The sequence below is a fragment of the Pelodiscus sinensis genome, chromosome 2 (assembly GCF_049634645.1).
Source record: "Pelodiscus sinensis isolate JC-2024 chromosome 2, ASM4963464v1, whole genome shotgun sequence".
Lineage (NCBI taxonomy): Eukaryota > Metazoa > Chordata > Testudines > Trionychidae > Pelodiscus > Pelodiscus sinensis.
Genome location: NC_134712.1, coordinates 118632408 through 118658874, shown reverse-complemented (window position 1 = coordinate 118658874; position 26467 = coordinate 118632408). Strand labels below are relative to the sequence as shown.

The window sequence follows — 26467 nt, the reverse complement described above, 5'->3', positions numbered from 1 at the left end:
TTATGTAATCATGTAACTGCTGAAAATTTCAACAGTTGCAGGGGGAGGGACAGGCTCCCATCTGCACCCCACCCACGTGCTGCCTCCTCTGATACAGAGGCAGCAACATGGAGGAAGGGGAGAGGCCCCTTGTGAGTAACCTTGCATGTTAACTGATGAGCCCAGTCTCATCAGTTAACCATGTAAATAGTTATACTGTAACATCCCTAGTATAAATATTACATTAATTTACCAAATGTTTATAAAACCGAGCATAACTAATAAATGCTATTTAGAGTTTTTTAAGCAGTCAAAAATTAAATCTCTTTGAACAATACATTAATTGCTTCTATAGCTCTTAGTGGTGTTAAATTGATTTAAAAAATTGTAGCCTTACAAAAGTTAGGACTGTCTTCCAGCAGGAGGATGTATGCTTCATTTTGCTGAGTATCCATACCAATATGAGGTATAAAAAGCACACTACTTTCTGCAGAGCTTGCATTCTTCCTGTAATTTCAACATGTTCTTAAATCCTAAAATAATATGTTTGAGGAAATGTGAGTAAGTCGTCAATGATGACTCAGAAGTTCAGTTTTTGGAAGATGGATAAGTAGCAGTTTTGTCATTGGGAATGCATGTTACACATTGCATTTAGTTAAAAAGTCCTTGGTTAACTAACTGAAATAACTATATTGTTTGCTGCCATTATAAATCTTTGTAACATAGAGGCTATGTATCATCCAGAAGCCTAACATAGAAGGCATCTGAGCAGGAAAATGCTGATTTGCTTTTTATCTGAATGCTTTTAAATACCATTTAATCCAGTCAAGTTTAACTTCAGAAAAAATTGACAGTTTGTCCATATTTTTTTTCTGTTTTGATGATGTAAAATGCTTTTTAATTATTTTCTGGTCTCTTGTTCATCAGGTGTTTTCTTTCATTAATTATTTGTAAAGTAGTTACTTCTGATTCTGCACGTATTTCTTTCCATTTCTGTACTTCTGATATTAAAAACATGGTTAGAGCTATTGCTACTTCAATTCTAACTAAAAAAAAATTGAAGATAAGGAAGCATAATAAGAGAACCAGGGGTGGGAGAAGCTATTTATAGAACATTTCCCTTGATCAAGTAGAACATTGTGATAGCATCCTAAAACAAAAGGTGTTAGGATATCCTGTAACAGTGAGGAATATAGATTAACCAAAAAATAAATATTTTAACACAACTTTGAAAACTGATTGAAAACAGAAATATATTGTAAAACTGACTGAAGTTTTTGCCACCTTTACTTTTTTTGTAAATATTCAAGCTACTGGAAAGAGTGAAAATGCAGTTGGCTTCTTTCCTTGAAGATCCTCAGTATCAAGACCAACATTCTTTACACACAGAAATCATAAAAACATTTGGAAGAGTTGGACCTAATGCAGAGCCCAGATTTAGAGATGAATGTAAGTGGCAACTTAAGTGAATGTTTCTTACCTAAAAATAACAATTGAGAATAAAATATCAAATACTCATAAGTTGATTGCAATGTATTAAGCAGAATGTGAACAATAATATTGAATAGCTTCTTGTTGAGAAATGCTTTCTGTATATTACAACTCTTCATAGTCCATAGATATATGTGAACAATGATTTTAATGCTTGTGGCTTTCTAATTCAAGAGCAGATATTCTGCCATTTTGTTTGAAATACGTTTGCAACACAGTAATTGAAAACCCCCTAGCAGTCCCACTAGAAGCCATCATTTACCAGCCATTATCATACACTTGTTGCTGAGAAACTTCAGATATTTGTTTCTATCTCTGATGCCACTTTTTACCATTTATGGTGACCATATGCCCCTTTTTTTCTGGGACGGTCCCGGATTTAAGGGTTCTGTCCTGGTGTCCCAGTAAAGGGCACAGAGGGGCATGAGGGGAACTACGGCAGAATGTTTGTGAGGGAGTGGGCATCAGGGAAAATGAGTGCAAGGGGGGCAGGAGCAGTGAGGGAAGGTGGAGGCACCAGGAGGTGCAGGGGTAAGTGCAGGTGCCAGGGGATTCTGGGGATGAAGCAGTAGAGCAGACACCTGCAGGGGCAGGACCAGAACCAGCGGAGAGAGGTGAGGGAGGTGTTAGGAGAGGGGATGAGGAGGAGTAGCTACACATGATCAGAGTGGGGCTACTGGAGGAGTGGGCACGGGGGAGAGAAGGGCTGGTGCAGGGGAGCAGGTCCTGGGAGGGCTGAGGGGAGTGAGACGGGCAGGGGAGCTGATGGAGCAAAGGAAGGAGACCTGGCAGCAGAGGGAAAAGGTAGAGGTTTATAAAATATTTATTAATAAATTGGGTGCCATAGTGGCACATCCAAACAAGCCACATGAACACTCATCCCTATTGGTAGGAGGATGGCGGGAAAAGTTCTTGGGGGGGAGGGGGGGTCACATGACACCTTTTATTTCTGGTCATGTGTCCATCTTGACCCCGGGAATGTTATCTCCAAAGGTGTGGCTAATGTGGGTCAGGGGCATGGTTAACAGGGGTCAGGGGTGTGGCTAATATGTCCCTAATTTTGGTTCAGAAAATATGGTCACCATACCAATTGCTAACAAATACAATGTACTATAGCCCTTTGGAAAAAAGTATCATTTTTTTTCCTAAGCAACTTAATCTGGTGCCTTTCTTACTGCATGGTGGGTAGGAATTGCTTATTGTTTTACCATAAAGACAGCTTTGCAGGTTAGTGTATATTAGGGGAAAGTCTGTGAAAGTGAATGCAAAACAATACTTTGATTCAAATATTTACTCTTCTAGTTGTTATTCCACACTTACACAAGTTAGCCTTGGTCAACAACCAGCAGTCTGTGGATTCAAAGAGACTGGACATTGCAACCCATCTGTTTGAAGCCTATAGTGCTCTTTCCTGTTGTTGTATCCTTATTCGGTTATATTTTTAACTGTTAATTGTTTTCACTCTTTTGTTTTTAATATTTGGGAATTACAAAGTAGCTTGCTCTCTCGGAGTAGATTGTATAAATATGTAAGTTTCTCAGTAATCTAAAAACGCAGATACAATAGATAGAACTAAACATTATTTTGAAAAAACCTGAAATTTGTATAATTTTTGTTAAATCTGCTTTGGGGACAGGGAAGAACTCTGAAGATAATTATGTAGGTATCTTGCTAAATGCCTTCTACCCTCCTATCCTTTCATTTTGCATTCTTTTGACATAATGATATTAATGGCATAGATTGATTCAAGTACTTTTCTATATATATATTTACCAGTTACTTCCCTTTGTCATACTTGTTACAAAAAATAACATCTGGAATTAATACAGTTTTTATGGTAATGGATTATTCTAAATAAATTCCAGACACAGAATCTATTTTATTTTTGTGTTTGTATTAAATAAAGTTGTTACAGTAAGACAAGTCATAGCAAATTGTTTTAAGCCATGGGTTGCCTCTGTTCTTTGTCCCTCACCCTATTTTCATCTGCTGCTGTTCAGGATCAGGCCCTATTCTTTTGTTTAATTCTTCTTTCATGTATTATTCTCTGCTCATTTTGACTCTGCTTTGGGTCGCTTGATATCAAATTGCTAAAATCAAAACCTGTGAAACACTTCACAATAGCTAGAATAAATGCTAATATTCTTTTGTTAGGTAATTTGTGTATTGTCTTGAGATGAAAATATGTGACATCAAATGCTAATTATATTGTTAGAATGCCTTAACTGCATTCCTGCTAGTTATATCAGAGGATTTAATGGTCAATCACTTTTTGCCCGGACTCAGGTGCTTACGAACTGACATGGAACATCTCTCACCGGAGCATGAGGTGAGCAACTAAAGGTACCATTCAAGTTTGAGGCACATATTGACAATAGATGGATGAGATATTTAATCTAGAGTTAAGTAGTTAGCATTACAGTACATAGTAGTGACTGATGGTTCAAATATATATCATAGCATAGTTTTCTTGATAGAAAAAATTTAGTGTCCTTTTGAAATTCATAAGCTGAGAGGACTTCTATAAAAAAAAAAACACTAAAATTGGAGTAAATCCTCCATACAAAATATTTGAAAACTGAGTTTTTCAGCATACAGGCAGTCCCCGGGTTACATGGATCCGACTTACATCGGATCCCTACTTACAAACGGGGTGAGGCAAGCCTGCACTAGCTGCTTCCCCCCAGCAGACCAGGGAGACGCGAAGCTAGCGCCCCCCTACAGCAGACCAGGGAGACGCGGAGCAGCTTTTCTCAGCAGACACCTCAGCTTGAGAATAAAGGACTGAGGGAAGTGAGGTGTGGGAGAATAAAACTGAGCTCTGGAGAAATGTTTGGCTAGAGTTTCCCCTACAATATGTACCAGTTCCGACTTACATACAAATTCAACTTAAGAACAAACTTACAGTCCCTATCTTGTACGTAACCCGGGGACTGCCTGTACTTGGTTGGTTTGTTTTTCATAATGAAAGTGGAAGAAGAAAATGCTGTTTCTACCATGCACTGTTTCTTAAACATTCAAAAAAGATGTACTTAGAACTAGGAGCCACCACAACATTTTTTTAAATGCCTGCAAACATGGGTGGAAAAAAATAACCTAAAACAAACTCAAAATATGGGATATATTTTGAACGCAGTAACGCTGAAAGGATTTGTGACCGAGAGCGGTCACAGAAGACCCGTTGGGGGTGTTTCCTGGTGTGCTGACTAAGCCATTTACACTCAGCTTCTTGCTCTCTGGGGCTTCTCACTATCCTCTCCTGCTGGGCCAGCTCATCTGGTCTTCCCCAGCCAAGGCGCAGAGCTGAGATCACTGTTCCCCTCACACACATCCCAAGGAGCAGTACAAACACTGAAATTCTTCAGGTCCAAGGAAAATGCAGCTTTGGACCCAGCTTCCAGGGATATCACTCCCCAAATGAATTACTTAGGTAAGCCCCCTTTAACAATGAAAGGAAAATGCACACACTGATTGCTCCCCCAGGTAACAATTATTTACATTATTACGTTATTTTTATTAAGTATAAGCAGTAGGATTTAAGAGATTGTAAGTGAAAACAGGCAGAGCAAAGTAGATTACAAATGTAAAATAACAGAAAATGCTTATCTAATTCTTTAAACTAAAACCTCAGTATAAACTTATAAACTCACCCTGAAACTGTTCTTATTCCAGCTAAGCCTTCAAACCAGTTCCCACTCCTTGAAGCGTCTGGTTCATTTTTGGGGGGAGTGCCATGCCAGCAAAAGACAAAGAAACTGCTAGCTTCTCATTGTTTTACAGATTTTCACTTTGGGCAGGAATTCTATTTCTACATTCCACCCTTACATGCAAGGGTGGATCTGGTCAGAACCTACCAGTTTGGAGGGGGGGATCACATGACTTCCTAGGACCAACCACTGCTAAGATTTGAAGGTCTACATGCGATGACCCAGAAATTGAGGGAAGCACCCCTGATGGCTTTCTTTCACTCATTTAAAACCATAAAGCATTCCATACTCCATATATCTAACTTTATACACAAGAATTATACGTGCACCAAAATAAGATATACAGATCCAGCACATAGATTGATAGGTTACATGAGATTTTTCCAAAGCATCTTCAAGTTATGCATATTTGTGTCCATAAGTCAATTTCATAAAGCATGGGTGGGATCTGTCACAGGATCCAGCAACTCGGGGCATTAAAGGAGGCATGTTTGCAGGGCAATAAGAGAGCAAAAAAAGTCTTGAAAAATTTTGTGATGCAGCTCTAGAACATCCTTGTTTTGCAGTAGTTTCAGTTCTTAGCAGCCCACTTCACAAAACATTGATAAATTGGAGGGAGTTCACAGGAAAGCAGTGGAAATTATTCGGTGGGTATGTGAGCTGGCTTGAGAAAAGCTTTAAAATAAGTGTAACTTGGCTAAATGAGAACTATGTACAAACAACATAAGTCCATAGACACAAAATTAAATTAGCTAGAGGCAAAAAGGATCATAAGAAAACATTCTACAAATACATTAGAAGCAAGAGGAAAACTAAGGACAGGATGGGCCCTTTAATGAGCCGGAATAGACAATAACAGAAAATATGGAAATGGCAGATGTGAAAAGTGACATTTTTGTTTGCTACTAAACTTTTTGGCAAAAAACTGGAGATCTAGCATTATGACCTGGGAAATTATAGACCACTCATCTTAATATCAGACCTGGAAAGATAATGAAGCAAACAATGTATAGCTTACATAAAAATAAACTTAGCTATGAAGAATATTGAGACGGGACTTTCTAGTCTAGGGAAGGAATCTGACTCTGACTTCTGATGGGTGAGTCAGGAGTGACAGTAACAATCTGAACATCAGTCAGAGGTGACAAGAGTTGCACTTCCCTTACCCCAAGTGGTCTTGGAAAGGATCTGGCATGGGTCAGTCAGCGTATGCATGCAATGAGTTAGAAGACTGTAGGGAGTGACTAAAAAGTCTAAAGATGTATTAAAAAGCTATAGCGGATGAAAGTTGGCTAGTTTCATTTCCTCTAACCATTTTATCATATTCAGTAATGGCTTATATTATCTGAAAAATTAACTTTTTGAGGAATGTATCTAGAATGAAGATAAAATTGTGTTGCCATCATTGCATATAGCAGTACCAGTTAGCTTGGTTTAGGTTTATTTATTTACTTAATATGTAAGGTTTAGGGCAGGAGTGGGGTTGGGGTCCACTGACCCACAGAAAGATCAGTCTGGGGCCACACACAAGTGAGAATCAACAAAACAAACAAACAAAACCCCTCACTGACCTAGCCCCTCACTGAGATGGTGGGTGATGTTACTATATGTGGAAAAGTGTAGAATCAAATGTGAGTTAAAATCCTAAATGACTCAGACATTACCACAGAATTTCTATGGATAGAAATTCCATGCATGAATAAGAGTATAGTAGTAGGAATATTCTTTTAGCCACCTGACCAGGATGGGGATGGTGATTGAGAAATGGTCAGAGAGATTAAAAAGATTACTGGATTTTCTGTTTTTGTAATGATGGATTTGCAGCTATCTGCATATTGAAATGATTATTCATGAATGGATGCAGAGATAAAATGTAAAGCTGCCATTAATGACTACTGGTGGAACAGCTGGTCCTGGAACCAACAAGGGAGAGACCATTTTTTATTTATTCGTATGTGGAGTACAGTATCTGGACCAAGAGATTAAGATCCTTCTAGCAGTAGCATTTAAGTTCAAAAATGGGAAGTACACAATAACAAAGAGGATAGTTCAACAGAAGTAAAAAGGATCAGTCAAAGAGTGAAAAGGCTACAAGCTGCATAGAAACCTTTTTAAAATATTGTAATAGAGGGTCAAACTCTATTTTGAGCCCCAATTTTTAAAGAAAGTAAGAGGACCAATAAAGATGCCACTAATGTCAAACAGAGTAAGAGGTGATTGAAGAGAAAGGAGCATAAATTCTGGCAACTCAAATGTAAAAGCATAATTAGCCAGATCAAACAAGAATTGGAAGAACAAGCAAAAATAAACTAATAAAAAAAACAAACTACAGGCAGTCCCTGGGTTACGTACAAGATAGGGACTGTAGGTTTGTCCTTAAGTTGAATCTGTATGTAAGTCGGAACTGGCGTCAGCTGCTGCTGAAACTGATCAGTTTCAACCGCGGCTGAATCTGGACGCCAGTTCTGACTTACATACAGATTCAACTTAAGAAACCCAGGAGTCCCCAAGTCAGCTGCTGCTGAAACTGATCAGCGGCTGATTCCAGGAAGCCTGGGGCAGAGCAACTCTGCCTCGGGCTTCCTGTAGTCAGCCGCTGGTCAGTTTCAGCAGTGGCTGACTTGGGGACGCCTGGGGCAGAGCAGCTGGGGTGCTGCTGGGTTGCTCCAGTAGCACGGCTCCTCGGCGCTACTGGAGCAACCCAGCAGCACCCCAGCTGCTCTGCCCCAGGCGTCCTGATTCAGCCGCTGCTGAAACTGACCAGCAGCAGCTGAATCAGGACTCCTGGGGCAGAGCAGCTGGGGTGCTGCCGGGTTGGTCTGGAGTGGCGCTGCGGGACCAACCCGGCAGCCCCCAGCTACTCTACCCCAGGGGTAGGCAAGAAAAGCCTGGTCTGCTGGGAGGGGGGGCACTAGCTGCACGCCCCCCCCAGCAGACCAGGGAGACGGGGGTGGTGGGACCGCCCAAGTCCTCCACGGCTTTGCTCCGTCTCCCTGGTCTGCTGACCTGGGAGACGCGGAGCAAAGCCACAGAGCACGCGGGCAGTGGGACAGTCCAGGCGCGCCGCGGCTGTCCTACTGCTGGCGTGCTCCGAGGCTTTGCTCCCCATCTCCCTGGTCTGCTGGTCTGCAGGGAGACAGGGATCAAAGCCTCGGAGCACGCCCGCAGCAGTACGGCCCAGGTGCGCCGTGGCTGTCCCACTGCGGGCGTGCTCCGAGGCTTTGCTCCCTGTCTCCCGACCAGCAGACCAGGGAGACGGGGAGCAGCTTTTCTTGCCCCAGAGGACGGGGGCGGTGGACCGCGGCGCATTTGGGCATCCCACCGCTCCCGTCCTCCGGGGTGAGAAAAGCCCCATTCGTAACTGCGGATCCGACATAAGTTGGATCCGCGTAACTCGGGGACTGCCTGTAAATGCATCAGCCTGCCAATCACTGGGACTACTGGATGATCGAGATGCTAAAGGGGCAAGCCAGGAAAATAAGGCTGTTGTGGAGAAGTAAAATATTATTTTATCAACCTTCACTGCATAAGATGTGAAAAGACATTCTTAGCCCTTTTTTTAGGTAACTTATCTGAGGAACTGTCCCAGATTGAAGTGTCAGTAGAGGAGGGTTTGGAACAAATAAATATATTGACCAGTAATAAGTCACGAGCATCAGTGGGTTATTCATCCAAGAATTCAGAAGGAATCAGGTATATACAGCTCTGCTATTTCATAACCTAGTGTTTGGATCAACGTCTTTACCACATGATTGATGGATAGCTAATGTAATGCTGTTTAAAAAAAAAATTATTCAAGGCAGTTCTGCAATTACAGGCTGGTAAGACTAATTTCAATACCAAGGAAATTGTTTGAAACTATAGTAAAGAATAGACTTATCAGGTGCATAAATAAAAGGGATATGTTGAAGAAGTGTCAACAAAGCTTTTTGTAAAGGGAGGTCATGCTTCCCTGATCATGTAGAATGCTATGAGAAGGGTCAGCAAATACATAGATTGGGTGATCCAGTAGTTCTAGTATGTTTGGACTTTCAGTAGCCCTTTGACAGGGTCCTTCACCAAAGGTTGTTAAGCCATATAGGCGGTTGTGGGATATAAGGGAAGGTCCTCTCATGAATCAGTAACTAGTTAAAAGATAGGAAACAAAGAGTAGTAATTAACAGTTTTCACAGTAAAAAAAGGATAAATGTTGGGGCTCCCCAAAAATCTGTATTTCTATTAAATATATTCATAAATGAGTTTGGGGGGGAGAGAGTAAACAATGAGTTAGCAAAGTTTGCAGATGATACAAAATTACTCAAAATAATTAAGTCCAAAGCTGACTGAGAAGAATTACAAAGGGGTCTCACAAATTGGGGTAACAGCAAGAAAAAAAGTAGATGAAATTCATCAAGGCACAATAATGCACACTGGGAAACATCACAGCTATAGATACAAACTGAAGAGGTCTGTTTCCATTCACGAAAAAAGATGTTTGAGTCACTGTGGATAGTTCCCTGAAAATGTCAGCTTGATGTGCAGCAGCAGTCAGAAAAGCTAACAGTGTTGTGAACCATTAATAAAGGGATAAATAATAAAACAATATAAATCTCTTTGAATGCTGCAAAAGATAAGTTAGGGAAAAATACAGAGAAGGGCAACAAAAATTATCAGGGATATCAAATAGCTTCTGTAAGAGTTTTTTTAAAAGTGCTGTTCAGGTTAGAAAGATGACTACAGGAGGGAGGGACGTGGTGGAGGGGAGGCTATAAAATGATAAATGGTATGGAGAGAGTGAATACAGAGATTATTTACCCTTTCACAGAACATAAAAACCAGGGGTCACCTAATGAAGTTAATAAGCAGCAGTTTTAAAACAAGCATAAGGAAGTTCTTCACAAGTTGTGCATTATGGAACTAGTAGACAGGTTGCAAATGTCAAAATATATCTGGACTAAAAAAAAAATTAGATACATTTATGGAGGATAGGTTTATCAAAGGCTATTTGCCAAGGTGATCAGGAATGCATCCCTAAAACTCTGTCTTCTGGAAACTGGGATTGGATGACAGGTGAGGGACAACTTGATAAATTGCCCTGTTACATTCATTCCTTCTGAAGCATCTGGCCCCTATCAAAGACAGAATGCTAGGCTAAGTGGATTATTGCTGTGACCCAGTATCTATTATGTTTATGTAAGTAATCTGCTCTCTTGGGATGTGATCTGCAGAGGCTTTTTATCTATTAAGTCCTCAGATGTTTAAGTCCTGACTGCCTCTCTTGTTAGTCAATACCATGGTAGTTGTAATCATTAAAATTATTAAAGCTGGAGAAAGTGGAAAGAGGCTGCTTTTTATTTGATGAAGCATCTTAGAGCCCAGGATAGGTGCTCTTTTATATTTGTATAGCTCCAAATACATTTAAGATTTTGTTCTTTTACTTATATAGCTTATAATTGGCACAATTTAGAGATGTGAATACACTTTTAATCATACTTAATAGTCCTTCAATACTATATGTTGTTCAAAATAATTGAAGTCAATGAGTACCTAAGTCTTCATAGAATCATAGGACTGGAAGGGACCTCAAGAGGTCATTGAGTCCAGCCCCCCGCCCTCAAGGCAGGACCAAGCTCCGTCTACACCATCCCTGACAGATGTCTATCTAACCTGTTCTTAAATATCTCCAGAGAGGGAGATTCCACCACCTCCCTTGGCAATTTATTCCAATATTTGACCACCCTGACAGTTAGGAATTTTTTCCTAATGTCCAATCTAAACCTCCCCTGCTGCACTTTAAGCCCATTACTCCTTGTCCTGTCCTCAGAAACCAAGAGGAACAAATTTTCTCCTTCCTCCTTGTGACACCCTTTTAGATATTTGAAAACCGCTATCATGTCCCCCCTTAATCTTCTTTTTTCCAAACTAAACAAGCCCAGTTCATGAAGCCTGGTTTCATAGGTCATGTTCTCTAAACCTTTAATCATTCTTGTCGCTCTTCTCTGTACCCTTTCCATTTTCTCCACATCTTTCTTGAAATGTGGCGCCCAGAACTGGACACAGTACTCCAGCTGAGGCCTAACTAGTGCAGAGTAGAGCGGCAGAATGACTTCACGAGTTTTGCTTACAACACACCTGTTGATACAACCTAGAATCATATTTGCTTTTTTTGCAACAGCATCACACTGTTGACTCATATTCAACTTGTGGTCCACTATGACCCCTAGATCCCTTTCCGCCATGCTCCTTCCTAGACAGTCGCTTCGCATCTTGTATGTATGGAACTGATTGTTCCTTCCTAAAGAGAAATGCAAAGTGCTCCACTTATTAAACCTCATCCTGTTTACCTCTGACCATTTCTCTAACTTGCTACGGTCATTTTGAATTATGTCCCTATCCTCCAAAGAAGTTGCAACCCCACCCAGTTTGGTATCATCTGCAAACTTAATAAGCGTACTCTCTATCCCAATATCTACATCATTGATGAAGATATTGAACAGTACGGGTCCCAAAACAGACCCTTGAGGAACTCCACTTGTTATCCCTTTCCAGCAGGATTTAGAACTGTTAACAACAACTCTCTGACTACGGTTATCCAGCCAATTATGCACCAACCTTATCGTGGCCCTATCTAAGTTATATTTGCCTAGTTTATCAATAAGAATATCATGCGAGACCGCATCAAATGCCTTACTAAAGTCTAGGTATATGACATCCACCGCTTCTCCCTTATCCACAAGGCTCGTTATCTTATCAAAGAAAGCTATCAGATTAGTTTGGCATGACTTGTTCTTCACAAACCCATGCTGGCTATTCTCTATCACTTTATTACCTTCCAAGTGTTTGCATATGATTTCCTTAATTACCTGCTCCATTATCTTCCCTGGGACAGACGTTAAACTGACCGGTCTGTAGTTTCCTGGGTTGTTCTTATTCCCCTTTTTATAGATGGGTACAATATTTGCCCTTTTCCAGTCTTCTGGAATCTTCCCTGTCTGCCATGATTTTTCAAAAATCATAGCTAAAGGCTCAGATACCTCCTCTATCAGCTCCTTGAGTATCCTGGGATGCATTTCATCAGGACCTGGTGACTTGCTGACATCTAACTTTCCTAAGTGATTTTAACTTGTTTTTTGTGTATCCTATCTTCTAAACTTACCCTCCCTCTGCTTGTATTCACTACGTTAGGCACACCTCCAGACTTCTCGGTGAAGACCGAATCAAAGAAGTCATTGAGCATCTCTGCCATTTCCAAGTTTCCTGTTATTGCTTCTACCTCCTCACTAAGCAGTGGGCCTATCCTGTCTTTGGTCTTCCTCTTGCTTTTAATGTATTTATAAAAGGTCTTCTTGTTTCCCTTTATGCCTGTAGCTAGTTTGATCTCATTTTGTGCCTTTGCCTTTCTAATCTTGCCCCTGCATTCCCGTGTTGCTTGCCTATATTCATCCTTTGTTACTTGTCCTAGTTTCCATTTTTTATGACTCCTTTTTTATTTTGAGATCATGTAAGATCTCCTTGTTAAGCCAAGCAGGTCTTTTGCCGTATTTTCTATCTTTCCTACACAGCGGAATTGTTTGCTTTTGGGCCCTTAATAACGTCCCTTTGAAATACTTCCAACTCTCCTCAGTTGTTTTTCCCTTCAGTCTTGCTTCCCATGGGACCTTACCTACAAGTTCTCTGAGCTTATCAAAATCTGCCTTCCTGAAATCCATTACCTCAATTGTGCTGGTCTCCCTTCTACCTTTCCTTAGGATCATGAACTCTTTTATTTCATGATCACTGTCCCCTATACTGTCTTCCACTTTCAAGTTTTCAACTAGTTCCTCCCTATTTGTTAAAACCAAATCCAGAACAGCTTCTCCTCTGGTAGCTTTTTCAACCTTCTGAAACAGAAAGTTGTCTCCAATGCAGTCCAGAAACTTATTGGATAGCCTGTGCCCCGCTGTGTTAGTTTCCCAACATATGTCCGGATAGTTGAAGTCCCCCATCACCACCAAATCTTGGGCTTTGGATAGTTTTGTTAATTGTTTAAAAAAGGCCTCATCCACCTCTTCCACCTGGCTAGGTGGCCTGTAGTACACTCCTAGCATGATATCACCCTCGTTTTTTACCCCTTTTAGCTTAACCCAGAGACTCTCTACACAGCTATCTCCTACGTTCATCTCCACTTCAGTCCAAGTGTGTACATTTTTAATATACAAGGCAACCCCTCCTCCCTTTTTTCCCTGTCTGTCCTTCCTGAGCAAGCCGTACCCTTCCATACCAACATTCCAATCATGCGTCCCATCCCACCAGGTTTCTGTAATACCAATGATATCATAGTTGTATTTATTGGTTAGCAATTCCAGTTCTTCCTGCTTATTACCCATACTTCTTGCATTTGTATATAGGCATCTAAGATACTGATTTGATCTTGCCTCCCTGTTGTGCCCTGACCCTCCTTTCTCCTTGCCATTATAGGCTGTAGTCCCCCCCATTTCCAACCCATCTCCCAGTCGCGCACATTCAGCACTTACCTGTGGGCTTTGCTCACCTGTCCCCGTCGAACCTAGTTTAAAGCCCTCCTCACAAGGTTAGCCAGTCTGTGTCCAACTCTGTGTCTTGCATATAACTTTATACCACAAACGAGGACTGAACAAATGTGTGTATGTGGCCCCAATGATTGCTCCTTTCCTAATGGTACCAATACGTGACGCTCGGTATATTCTCAATAGCGAGGATCTACTGAAATAATTTGGCGCTCAGAAATTCAGTAAACTGTGTCAGTCTCCAGCCCTGTTCTATCTTTAAACTCTTGGTGAGATTGTCAACTGGGAAGTTAATAGTGGTGGTGCCTCTGATACAGGAGCCTTATTGCTGAATATTTTACCATTCCTCCTTTAGAAAGGAATGAATGGTTTCATCAGGCTTTGGCTACATGTGAAGTTTTATGATTAACTCAGTAGGAACCAAGAAGTGAATCAAGGAAAGTCCTTGGTTTTCTGCCAAGCCATGAGCCAGTGAAAGCTTCAGATGATTAGTTTGACACGGAAAACATATCTCTTATCTATTGTACAGTCCATGCATTGTTACTGATTTGCATAACTGTTCTAACAGTGTTTCTCTTATGTTAAAGACAGTACTTTAGTGTTTCCATTTTCATCCCTGCCAAATGCATTGTATGCTTTATCCCAAAACACAGGATCTCTGACTCCTTTTCATTCAGCTTCATTCAATGCCTAATATTTGAAAAAAAATTAAAGAATGTTTCCTTGTTTGCTCACTTTAGAAATACAGAAACATCAGATCACTTCATTTTCAGTTCTAAAGATTATCTGTAAATCTCTAAAACAGTTTTTTAAAGAAAATCCGCACATAGCTTGATTTATAGCAACACTTGCAGACCCTATTGCAATGATGCACCAGTTTACAATAATGCTTCCTTTCAGTAGTAGCATGTAGGTGCTGACTGCCATCTTGGCTTTTGTCATCTTTACTTTAGAACACAATACCTCTAAAGGTAACTTTAAGGGCTAATAACATTATAAGCCACAAATGAGAGGTTTAATCTATAAAGAACAGAAATTTTCATTTTTAATAAATGTTGCATTGAAAAATGAAGTAAGCCCATTGTAGCCATATAAGAAAAATGAATTAAATGTGGTTGTCCTTTGATTCATTACGAGAGAGGCATCTTTGAAACAGTAGCTACAGTAAACTTCCAATAATCCGGAACCTATGGTACCTAGGTGATGCCGGATTAACAGATATGCCGGAGTATCAGGAGGTACTATAAGCTGGTTTTATATATATACATAGTGTGTGTGTGTGTGTGTGTGTGTGTGTGTGTGTGTGTGTGTGTATACACTGTATATAAAGTGTTAACCCTTTTTATTGTACATACTGTATACAGTATACTGTAATGTTTTAGTTTTTTAACCCTTTTTTTATCCTTTTCGCTCAGTTCAGCTGCTGCTGCTGTTATCTTGTGACTCATTTTTTGCCAAAGCTCACTCACTAGGCTCTTGCCATTTTGATGCCAGACTATCAGGAGTGCCAGACTATTGGGCTGTGTCTACACTGGGCCACTTATTCCGGAAAATCAGCCGCTTTTCCGGAATAAGCTGCGAGCTGTCTACACTGGCCCTTGAATTTCCGGAAAAGCAATGATGCTCTACTGTACAAAATCAGCCGCTATTCCGGAAAAACTATTCTGCTCCCGCTCGGGCATAAGTCCTTATTCCGGAACACTGTTCTGGAAAAGGGCCAGTGTAGACAGCCCAGAAGTCTTTTCCGGAAAAAAGTCCCGATCGCGAAAATAGTGATCGGGGCTCTTTTCCGGAAAAGCGCATCTACATTGGCCACAGACGCTTTTCCGGAAAAAGGGCTTTTCCGGAAAAGCAGCCTGCCAATGTAGACGCTCCTTTTCCGGAAAAACTGAAAACGGAATAGTATTCTGTTTTAAGCATTTCCAGAAATTCATGCCAGTGTAGACACAGCCTTGGAGTTTTACTGTATTTAAATAATTTTTTCCTTGAAAGGTTCTGAATAGTCTTTGTGCTTGTAACCACAAGACAGACAATACTTATTTGCATTTTTAAGTTGCTTGAAAATAGAGTATACCCTTTTTGATTTTTAGTACTTCCTTATCTTGTGAAAGAGAGTGGGGTGTTGGCTGAAAATGTTAGAACATAGATTATTTATTTTATTTTACTGTTTTAGGTTATTTTAAGTTCCATGATAAAGGAGTGTGAACAGAAAGTGGAAAACAAGACCGTCCAAGAACCGCAAGGGTAAGAGATCCACTCTTTCATCCTTCAAAAAAAAAAGCCACCAGCTTTTTTTAAGAGTTCGGAGGATTTTGTGGGCATCTTCCTGAATACTGGGCTGTTCTCTAGTCCAAGGCTTAAACCTGTGAATCCTGTCCTGCCATGGTCTATATTTAGAAATAGATTTCAGGAATTTGGTAGAACTCTGTTTGTAGTTGTTGCTATACCCAGTATAAAATGTCAGGCAGTGCACTTTCATCCACTTGGTGAAAATAAAGTTCTTGTTTTTTCATATTGTTTTGTTCTTATGCTTCTAACCCATCAGAAGCAGTACTTGAAGTATTGTCTAACAGGCTGCTGGAAGAATTACATTTACGCACAATCTATTACTCTTTCAGAAAAGAAAAAATATTTTCAGCCTAATAAATGAGACCCTTTAAGTTGTGGGAATTCATCAGTATTGGTTGGAAAGCTTATAACGTGAAAATAATTGAATGGTAGAGAAAAAAAATTAGTGTCAGTTTCCAGCTTTGGCATTGATTTTTCTGTGTGACTTTGAGCAAGTCACTTAACCTCTTCATCACCTTATCTTTAAAATGTTGGTAAAGCTACTTCTCAGGGTGACTAGGCTTAATTCTCACATCACTTAGGAAATTAGAAAAGGCAAGGTTTGTAAGCGTATGTTGCTGAATAGAACTAGTTTTAGTGTGGAGAATAGGTTTCAAACAGATCTTGTATAGTCTTAGACATGGCTGTTAGTACTTAAGATGATGTGTGCTGTTTGTAATTGATGGTGAATAGATCGTATAAGAAGAATTGAACAAATCCTGCAGCGGTTAGCATCAGAGCAACATTTGAAGATATGCCTGAAATCTTGACTAAGTCCACAAAGACTTTTATACAATGCCTAGATTGTAAACCAACTTTTTTCTCAGTCCTGGTCATACTGTAAGAATAATTAATTGATTTTGGGTAGTCATAGATGTCTCTTTGAGGGAGAAGAAATTCAAAAACTTTATAATCTTTGCAGAAAGAAAGCATTTAAACATTTGTACCTTTTTTGCTCTCCTAACAATGGAAAAAGATAGCAGGGATCATATAGGGCTGGTAGCCAGTATATTTTCTAGGTTCAAACCTGCCATATTAAAAAACTAACTAAGGAAGCCTTTCAGAGCTTTATTTCACTATGCAGTTTTCAACTTTCATTGTATTTCTTCTCTATCTTTTCCCATTCCTCTGGGTGAAAGCAGAATTAGAGGAGAAAGGACAAGGCATGAAGTGAAATCATTCAAAGTAGTCATTCTTCAGTGATCTTAATGTTAATTTGCTCTCTGAAGAGTACCAAAAGGTGGAGGGAGCAACACAACAGGCAACAAAGTAGCAAGGGAGAAAGAGGGAAGTAGTCATTTTTCTGCACTGGTGACCAAGCACTGGTTAGTGTGGTTAAAGACAACATGCATGAGGTGTTCTCCAGTTTCAGGAAAACCAGGCAGGAGGGACAGGGGAAAACAAGAAGAGGGACGGAGTAAGAGGAGTCAAGAAATACAACAGAAAAATAGATCAGACACAAGAAAAGCAGAGGTGACTAAAACTTGGATCAAAGAATGAGAAATTGAAAAGACAAAGAATAAATAAAGCAGAATACATTGAGATATCCCTGGTGTCTTTTGAGGGGTTTGACTAGGTGATGCTATGGGCCTGGCTATCTAGCACAGTAAACAGCAGCTGATGGCCACTACTTGCAGCATTAAAAGTGTTGGTTGCTGCACCTGCAATAAGAGGGCTTGGCTTGGCCCCAGCATAGTCTGCCACAGTGTCTCCTTGGTATATATTGAAAACCATAAACATGATGATTACTCCCATTAGCCAGTCCTAACTTCATTTCTCAATTCTAAACATGTGTTTTGCACATGAGCATTCTTTAGTAGAGCTTTCTCTGCTCTGTGCCCTCGGTATCATTTTTTTTAGCTGTGCCAGTAGCACCCACAAAGGACAATTAGAACACAGCATTTTGGTGTACTGTGCAATTCACACCCCTGCAAACTGTGCTGGGAGGCAGTATAAACATAGTTTAAGCTCCTTTGGGGAGATGAGTGTTGGCCTTATATCAAAAGCAACTGTTTTCACGTAGAAGCATTGATGGTCTGCTCTTTTTCATTGAACAGAAGAGTTACTTTGGATGGTATTCTTTTCTGTTAAGTGTCTATCTCAAAGTGGTCTGTAGACCCACTCTGAGAAAGCTGCTACTAGGCGGCCCTGGTTTGTTTGTTTACTTCACTTGGTTAGTTTACAGAGCCTCACAGCGCCCATTAGGTGTGGTTAGCCGTTTGCAGCCAATGGGAGCTGCACGAAGCATTGTGGCGCCTGGGCTGCTGCTTCCTGTGGCTCTCCTTAGCTGCAAACAGCAAACCGGAGTCAGTGGGAGCCGTGAGGCTCCATGTCTGTGGAGCTTGTAAATAAACAGGAGCAGCCAGTTAGCAGATTTCTGTGTGTTCCGCTGACCACTTGGAGAAACTCTGCTCTATGTGGACAGAATTGGTTTTTAATAAGGCATATTGTATTATCTCTTTGTGGCTTTAGTCTAATAGCTATTTTAAATATAGATTAGCCACAGTCTTAAAAACAAATTAGTAAAAAGCACAGTAGTACCAAAATAATTTGAATAAAAATGTAATATTTTACAACTGAAGAAAACCTTCTTGATACCACATTGAGTATTTCCTGTGCAGCGTGGATACAAAAATAAGTGCTACGTGTGCATCAGTGATGCTGCATCCAATTAATTTCCTTCTTGAACGCTAAATACTGAGAAGTAAGATTGAAAAAGAGAAGTCTTCACGTGTCACGCTTGTTTCCTTTGTTTGACCTTCCCTTTTTTGTATTAGATTTCTGTTGCAACATTGCTAAAACAAATGTAAAAATTTGATAGAAAATATTTTGACTTAAGGTATATACTATCAAACTTCCTCCTAAAGCCAAATCAAAACTGGGGGTCATTTTATTAGAAACGTTACATATTTCATACGGGTTTTTTTAAAATACATTATTCAATGGATTTAAGTGTAACCAAAAGACAAGCAAGTTACCAGTGCTTAGGAATGTGATGCAATGACAGATTTAGCCTAAATCACAAAAACGAGAATTAATCAATCAGTTGTGGATATTTACTTACTACGGTTCATCACATTTTCTTTTCTTATGTTAGAAAAATTGATCAGATTCTGAGATCAAAAAGGAACATGACATGTTTTGATTTTAAATCAGAGAATCAAGTATGGTAAATCCTAAAACTGTTGTATAGAAAATAAATTTAAATACATATATATATGACAAAATAGTTTGCTCTTAAGTAACCAATTTGTTTTAAAAAGGTGACTACTTTTTTTTTTTTTCTTTTACAAAGAGCACGGTTATGCGAATGCAGTTTTTTGAATATTTTGGCCTGAAGCATCACCACAAACTTAAGGGAGTACTGTGTTGCACGTACTACATGTAGACATTAGGCAAATTAATGTTTAAAAACTACTTTCCTGTATAATGAAATATATATTATGATAAAACAGAACTGACTGCATCATTTAACATAAACTAACCGGCTTTAAATTTACAATTTAAACAAAAACAAATCTTAATCCTTTGGAACAAATGATCAAATTTCTCACCAAATCAGAGTGTTTAATTATTTAAACATGTTTAACTATTTAGCTTGGTAATGCTAGATATGTTTTATATACATACTTGTCAAATGTTTCTACCTGTCTAGATTATAATATTGTAATAATGTTGTTGGTGCAAATCTGAACATTAACATTCCCAATTTTTAACTTGTTCTAAGCTCTAAAGTATTCAAGAAACTGACATGTTGTTAGCTGTGATGCTGAGTACATGTCCAAGTTGCAAAGAGCTCTGTGTAAGCTCAGAAGAAGATACTGTATCACTCACCTTTGTGTGTCTAAAGTTCTGATGTTTTCCTAAATCTTTGTTTTATATGATACTTTAAGAAAGAACACATGTTTTTCAGTACATATGGATTAGTTCATTGTGGAACATAGGGCCTAAGGACCTGTACAGACAATTCACTTTAGTGGGATGCAGCTTGACTCAGTTGCAACACAGTCTTCCTTCTGGGATCAGGGCCAGCAGGCAGGACACTCCTGGCGCCCAGCCCCACTCCTGGGGATCTCCCTGCCATCCTGCACTGCCACTGCCTCTGATACAGAGGCAACAGTGCGCAGCAGCAAGCATCTCCCTTGCATGCTCTTGATTTAAAACTTGGAGTGGTTGGTATGTTGGAGTTAACCAGGACTGTTAGCCAATAAGTAGTCACTTATTAGTTACCTGGGTAAGCTCTAACATCTCTAGTCCATTTTGTATGCCAGGTATCTTTTTCTTCACATTCAATCCCACCACGTTCATTTACTCTCCAACACCATGATAGCAGTCGTGTTACACCAACAACAGGTATCACCTTTGGAACTAATGTTCTACCCTAACCACACATCGGAATTGAACAGTGCCTCTCTGCAACCTCTTCTGCAAATGAAGCATTCTGTGCTGGGATCTTATTTGCACTCACAAGACCCACAGGTTGCTGCTTTATTGTTCCAAGAGCGCCTAGGGGAAGACTTGCAGGGGGGCACTCTTTTCCTGGTCTGGACAGGTGACGTCTGCTACACCTCCACCTATTCCCATCCATCCATAAGTAGTTGAACAAGATTCAACAGGACCGAGATACTGAGGTTATAGCCCCATTCTGGCCCCATCAGTTTTGGTTCACCAACCTCTTCAAACTCTCCACCTGAACACGGCTCCACCCTGGAACATTCATGGATCTTCTCTCACAAGATTGAGGCCAACACAAGCATCCTACCCTGGACCCTCTTCATTTGGGGATCTGTTTTTGGATAGAGGTTGTAGTAGACAAAGCTTGTTCCATCGTCGTATGACACATCATTGCCTGAAGCAAGAGGGCTTTCACCAGAGCCTGCTACCAAGTTAAATGTAGACAGTTCATCTCATGGTCTCACTGCTGTCACCACCGATTGAGTACAAGTTGCCTATCATCCTCAATTACCACATCAAGCTCAAAATGTCTGGCCTTCCCTAAGTTCTATGCAGATCTGCCTGGCAGCCCTTAATGCCTCCCGCCTCTTCTCCCCCTCTCCTCTCCTCCGCCCCCGAAGGGTGCCTCTGTTTACACATCTTACCCCATTTTGCTTCATGAAACATCACCTCAGTACCTTCCTGGCAGTACTGTGGCCCATGTCTATGTGAGACATTCTCTCTTACATTCTCTTGTCGTCTAGCACAAGGTCACCTTCAAGCCAGTCATGTTCTTACTGGCAATTACTTCAGCTAGATGGGTCAATGAATTGGTAACCATGCTAGCCCCACCTCCCCTTCCCCCTCCCCCCCCAATATTCCAGAAGGATCATTTCCTCCAGCTACAATCTGTCTGCCCCCCCCCCTCCAAAAATGGTGTTTAGAGTTTCATCATAATCAGTGCATTCACCTCCCTATATTCTTTTATATTCTGTCCCAAAGCTCATGCTTCCCATGCACACAGGATGGTGCTGCCTTCTCTGTGTTTGTGTCTTGCCTCCAAAGGACCTGTGCCAAACTGTTTGAAGCCAATGCTGACCAGTCTATGGATCAAGTCTTCTTCTCCTAGAGAATCTCCAAATGGGTTTCCATGTGCATCCATGAATCCTACACAGTATCTAATGTGCATAAGATAGTTACAATTAGGGATGTAACCAGTTAACTGGCAGCCTGGGGCAGCCTGCTGAGCTGCTGGCAGGGTGGGGGTGCTACAACCTGGGCAGGATCCTGGTTAACCAGTTAAATGCCTTGTGGACATCTCATGGCAAGGCATCTGTTGGGCAGCAACGTGGCACCCAGTACACATGCCTCTACGCCATTGCCCAAAGGGCAGCTCCAGACTCCGTGGTAGGCTGTGCTATACTGCAGCTTACTCTTATAACCTCACATCTACCTCCACACCAACCACTCTCACTACTCACTCAAGCTTGGAATACCTATAGGGACCGTCACTTGGAGGAGATTACCTATAGCTGGCGGTTCCTTCAGATATATGGTGCCTGTTTTTATTCCAGTACCCATCCTCCATCCCCTTTTCTGTGAAGTGGTCTAATTCAGGCAAAAGAGGGGTCACTGGAGAGGCACCAAGCCATTCATCCTATTGTACCCTTAGTTGAGAGCACAAGGGGATACACGTGTGGGTCAACTGACACTGGTAAGAAAACATATGCTCCCACATTTGGAATACAAATAGGAACCGTGTATCTTAAAGAACTTCCAGTTACAGGTAAGTAACCTTTTTTGGCTTATGGGAGAACAATTTATAACTAGTTTTCACTTATTTGACATCCTGGTTGGTTTGAAATGTTGGTACTATGTCTGATTGCTACATGTCTGATTTCAGGAAATTCATTTTTATGGGCTTGGATGATGTAAGCACTTGGATAATTATCAAATGGAGAAAATCCCTACTGAGTTTGTATAAAGGAGAACTCTGTTTTAATTTTACTAAATATTGACACTGTATAAAAAATTTGCATTGACATATTAACCAGAAACGTCTTGATGTAGTACAGGAAGTGTCGCCCATTTATTGACACTTCTGCTTTCTGTGATACTCTCATTATAGAAGTGTTCTGCCTTGTGACACAACTTGGACAGTATGGACAGTTTTCTGTTTGCCGGGAAGTGGAATATGCCAGTTCATAGCAAATTTCTGAGGCGTGTGTGACTGTGTGACTTTTTAAAACCTATTGCCATACACTCAAGTGTCTCATGTTCAGTAGTGTTGGCTTTATGGCTTTTCTGAATCTGACTGGAGATTAGATGTGGTCTTCCAAATGTATTGTATTGTACTTGGGCAAATGAAGGCTTAGAGTTTACATTTTCTAGAAGGTAATGGAGTGGATGTTTCATAAAGGGATTCATCTTAAAATGGTTAAGCTAACCTTAACATGAACATTTATAAAGATATTCAGAAAAATCCGTAAGGCGTTTTAAAGTGGTTTTTTTCATTAGTATTCTATTTGAAGGTCTTATAGGACTGCTTTTTCCTATAACTTTGAATGTGGAAAACTCCAGTTTCACTTGTGTGCTTCTATGACCTGAGGTGGACAGGTCCTATAGAAGCTTTGATGGTGCTTGAGAGATACTATCACTGTGGAGGCTGTAGGGAAATTGGAGTTTAGATAGTGCTCAAGTAGCCCATGAAGAAAATTGCTGTTCATCTGGCTTGTAGACTTGTCAACTAAGTGTGCCCTTGGATTTGGTTTTTTCATAGCTATTGATGATAACCTGCCCTTTCATGATTTTTGAACTGTGAATGTGCTGCTAAGACACTTATGTTGCCTATTAAACAGCATTCTTTGGGGTGGGGTTAGTTCTCTTATGTAACTAACTTCTTAACTCTTTCCTAGCTCAATGTCCATTGCTGCAAGTCTTGTGAGTGAAGATACAAAGACCAAGTTTCTGAACAAAATGGGCCAGCTGACTACATCAGGTGCCATGCTGGCCAATGTGTTTCAGAGGAAGAAGTAAAATTTGGAAAAGAAAATCCAACACTAAAATGGACCTCATGCAGACTCATTCCTTGTACTTGAAGTACTTGCCTTTTTATTTCCCCTGTCTGATGTTCTGGTAGTATAATTTTATTCTAACCTCCAAAGATATTTGCACTGCTTTTGAATATCGCTGTGTATCTCTTAATTTTGGGTTATCTGTGGTTGATCTAAAACTGAATTCATTGTCTGTACCAAGTCCCTGTTCTGTGTTCTTGTCTTTCCAGCATTTTTTTATATAGTGAAAGGTATTTTTTATTTTATTTTCTGACAAAATATCAGCAAATATCTGTATTATACACGGAGCTATTACAATGGTACTTAAAATAATGTAAATTTGAAGTCATTGTCATAAAGTAATAAAAGTGGAGATTACTTATGTATTTAAATTATGAAAGAGTAGTGCAGAATTTTTTATGTTTCTAAAATGACAAGGAAGAGCCACCAGCACTAATCTTCTTTTTGGATTGTGTTTTTGTAAGTACTGTACATCTCCAGTCTAGTGGAATAGCAACACATGTATAGAACTGCTTGCACTGCGTCGATCCATGGGAAACATTCAGCATTTCAGATACTTCAGTGCATATTCTGTAAGTAATATATCACATTCTCCAGATAAACCTTTTCTATATGTCAGGGTTTATTTACTTTAACTGAAGCACTTTAACTATTAGTCTACCTACTGGAAGGCACATGTCCTGATTTAAAAAAAGTATTAATTAAGATAAAATCTTGTCCAAGTAATCAAGCTAAAAAGGTCTGACTCCTTTAGGGTCTTATAAGATCCTTAGGCCAGAAGCAATGCACTGTTCTTGAGATGCCTACAAACAGAACAAACATCCACAAAAGCAAAGAGCAATCTCTTTTTCCCCTCGCTGCACAGCAGTATGCAGTATGATGGCTAAAAGCAATAATTAGATCAGTTAGTTAACTAACTCTCAATTCAAACTTTAGAAGAAAATATTTTCATGAGAATTTGTGGCATACAAAATGTCCTAACATATTCTCAAGTAGATTATATACATATTTATAAAATCCATATAGCTATTTTTAACAAATAAAAGCCACCCTTAAAATAAGTATATTTAATTATCAGGGGTTTTTTTCTTAATAAAAATATTGGCAAAAAACATCTCCATAAATTCGAAGTCTGTCCTTGTTCTTATGGACACTTCCACTATATTTTGGTTAATGTGTGAACATCTAAATGTAAACTAAAATGCACATGTGAAACAAAATCTAGATGGAAAAAGTGCACGTTTCTCTGAAAGTGTCACAATATCATTAGAATTGGATTTGGTGGCAATTTGGGGAAGTGAAAGGAGTGGGTAGATAATGAAAGGATAGATTTCTGAAACAGAATGCTGATGTAGTGTTCCCCATGCACCCAGCTAATACCCACTAAAATATTCTTAACTGCTTTGTATCCTTGCCTAATGGCACTGTATGCACAATGCCCAACACACTTGCAATGTAAGAACCTGTTGCACTCACATAACAATCCTTTTATACTGTACAGAGAGGCCTTTTAACAGATAGCTCAGTTCCTGTCCATCGCTTGTTACCATGAACTAATTGTGCTCTTACACACTGACTGTGAAATGAGGAGACATTCCTGAGAAATTGGAAGTGGCTGACTTCCCTGTCAATTGTTCTGTTATAAATAAAGAATTTTGCATATGAATTTTGTATATCAGTTTCTATTTTATTTAAAAATGTGCATTATACAACTGGATTGTGATGTGTGTATATGCCATGCATAGACTGTTAGTTTACCTGATTTACAAAGTATGCATGGCACAGATGTGGATGACTATACCCAGGAGTGGCAATAAGAGGAAAACTACATAAGACCCAGTGGGCCTCATCTTGGAAAGGTAAGTGAGGGAAAGTCACACAGGAATTGCATTCCCATACCAAACCTCCACGTGTGAAGTGGAGAGATGGGAAAGGAATGGAGCACAGATTGCAAGGTCCATCAAAGTCATTAATGCTTCATGAGGTCCCAAGGACTCCCATCATTCTGTTTTTAATCCAACCAAATTCTAAGACTGTGCAGCAATGCTGGCATAATTGGAGTTAAATGGAATGTGTATGAATCATGAGAAATACGCATATACAGCCCCCATATACAGTCTAGTTAAGTAGTCTTTTTAAAGACTCTGCATGTATGACTGAGAGAAGGCTGGAGTCAGGGCAATACCTGTATAGTGAAGACCAAAAAATTGAAGTTTTGTGACTTCAGAGAAGTCTGGTTAGTGGATGAGTGTGCCTTTTGCTGTGATCTCAGGGCTGTGTGGTAGTACATGGTTGAGGTGTTTACATTTGTCTCTTACACACAAAAACATGCTAACATTTAAAGGTGGATGGTAAAGCATTGAGAAGTTGGAAAATTCCAAAATTAAGGTTGCCTGTGCATATTTATATCAGCCACGTTCATATGCATTCTTATGGCGTTTAATTATGATCATGAACTATTTTTTTTCCTACGGGTGCTCTGCTTTAGTCAATGCATCGACGAGACATTGCTTAATGAAGGAGCAGCTATTCTTTTATTTTCTCATTCTGAGTGATTGAGTGTCTTTACTGCATATTATTCAAACACTGCTTTTAATAGAGAATTATTAATTTTCTCATTGGCTTTTCTGAGACACTTCAGTATCTGATTGCATCACAGCCATAATACATTTATTTTCACAACACTCATGTGAGATGAAAGTATTGCCATCACGTTATAGATTAGAGGCCCAGAGGTCAAAAGTATGCAAGGGTTTTTCAAAATACATAACATTATGTAACACTTGATATGTTCAAAGGACAGTTTCCATTGACTTCACTTGCAGCCATGAGTGTTCAGCACTTATGCCAATCAGATCGTGAGTTTCAGAAAATGAGGAACACACAATTTAGAGATGACCAGTGAGAAGTTGGGTAAATGTGACTCGCTCGCCAGGGATCAAATCTGGCA

General features: G+C 39.9%; 1 protein-coding gene across 6 annotated transcripts in view; it reads left to right on the top strand.

Annotated features, from left to right (window-relative positions):
- RELCH (RAB11 binding and LisH domain, coiled-coil and HEAT repeat containing) overlaps positions 1 to 25183 on the top strand; it is a 120790-nt gene extending 95607 nt beyond the window's left edge. For 5 of the 6 annotated variants that reach the window (XM_075921386.1, XM_075921385.1, XM_075921384.1 and 2 more), the window contains 5 exons: positions 1290 to 1428; positions 2773 to 2889; positions 3711 to 3799; positions 15855 to 15925; positions 23359 to 25183. In XM_075921386.1, the coding sequence (XP_075777501.1) occupies positions 1290 to 1428; positions 2773 to 2889; positions 3711 to 3799; positions 15855 to 15925; positions 23359 to 23479 (537 nt within the window). In that variant the 3' untranslated portion in view covers positions 23480 to 25183. Of the gene's footprint in view, positions 1 to 1289; positions 1429 to 2772; positions 2890 to 3710; positions 3814 to 15854; positions 15926 to 23358 lie in introns of those variants that run through there. The other variant, XM_075921387.1, reaches the window with a different exon arrangement.
- Positions 25184 to 26467: the final 1284 nt, after the last annotated feature.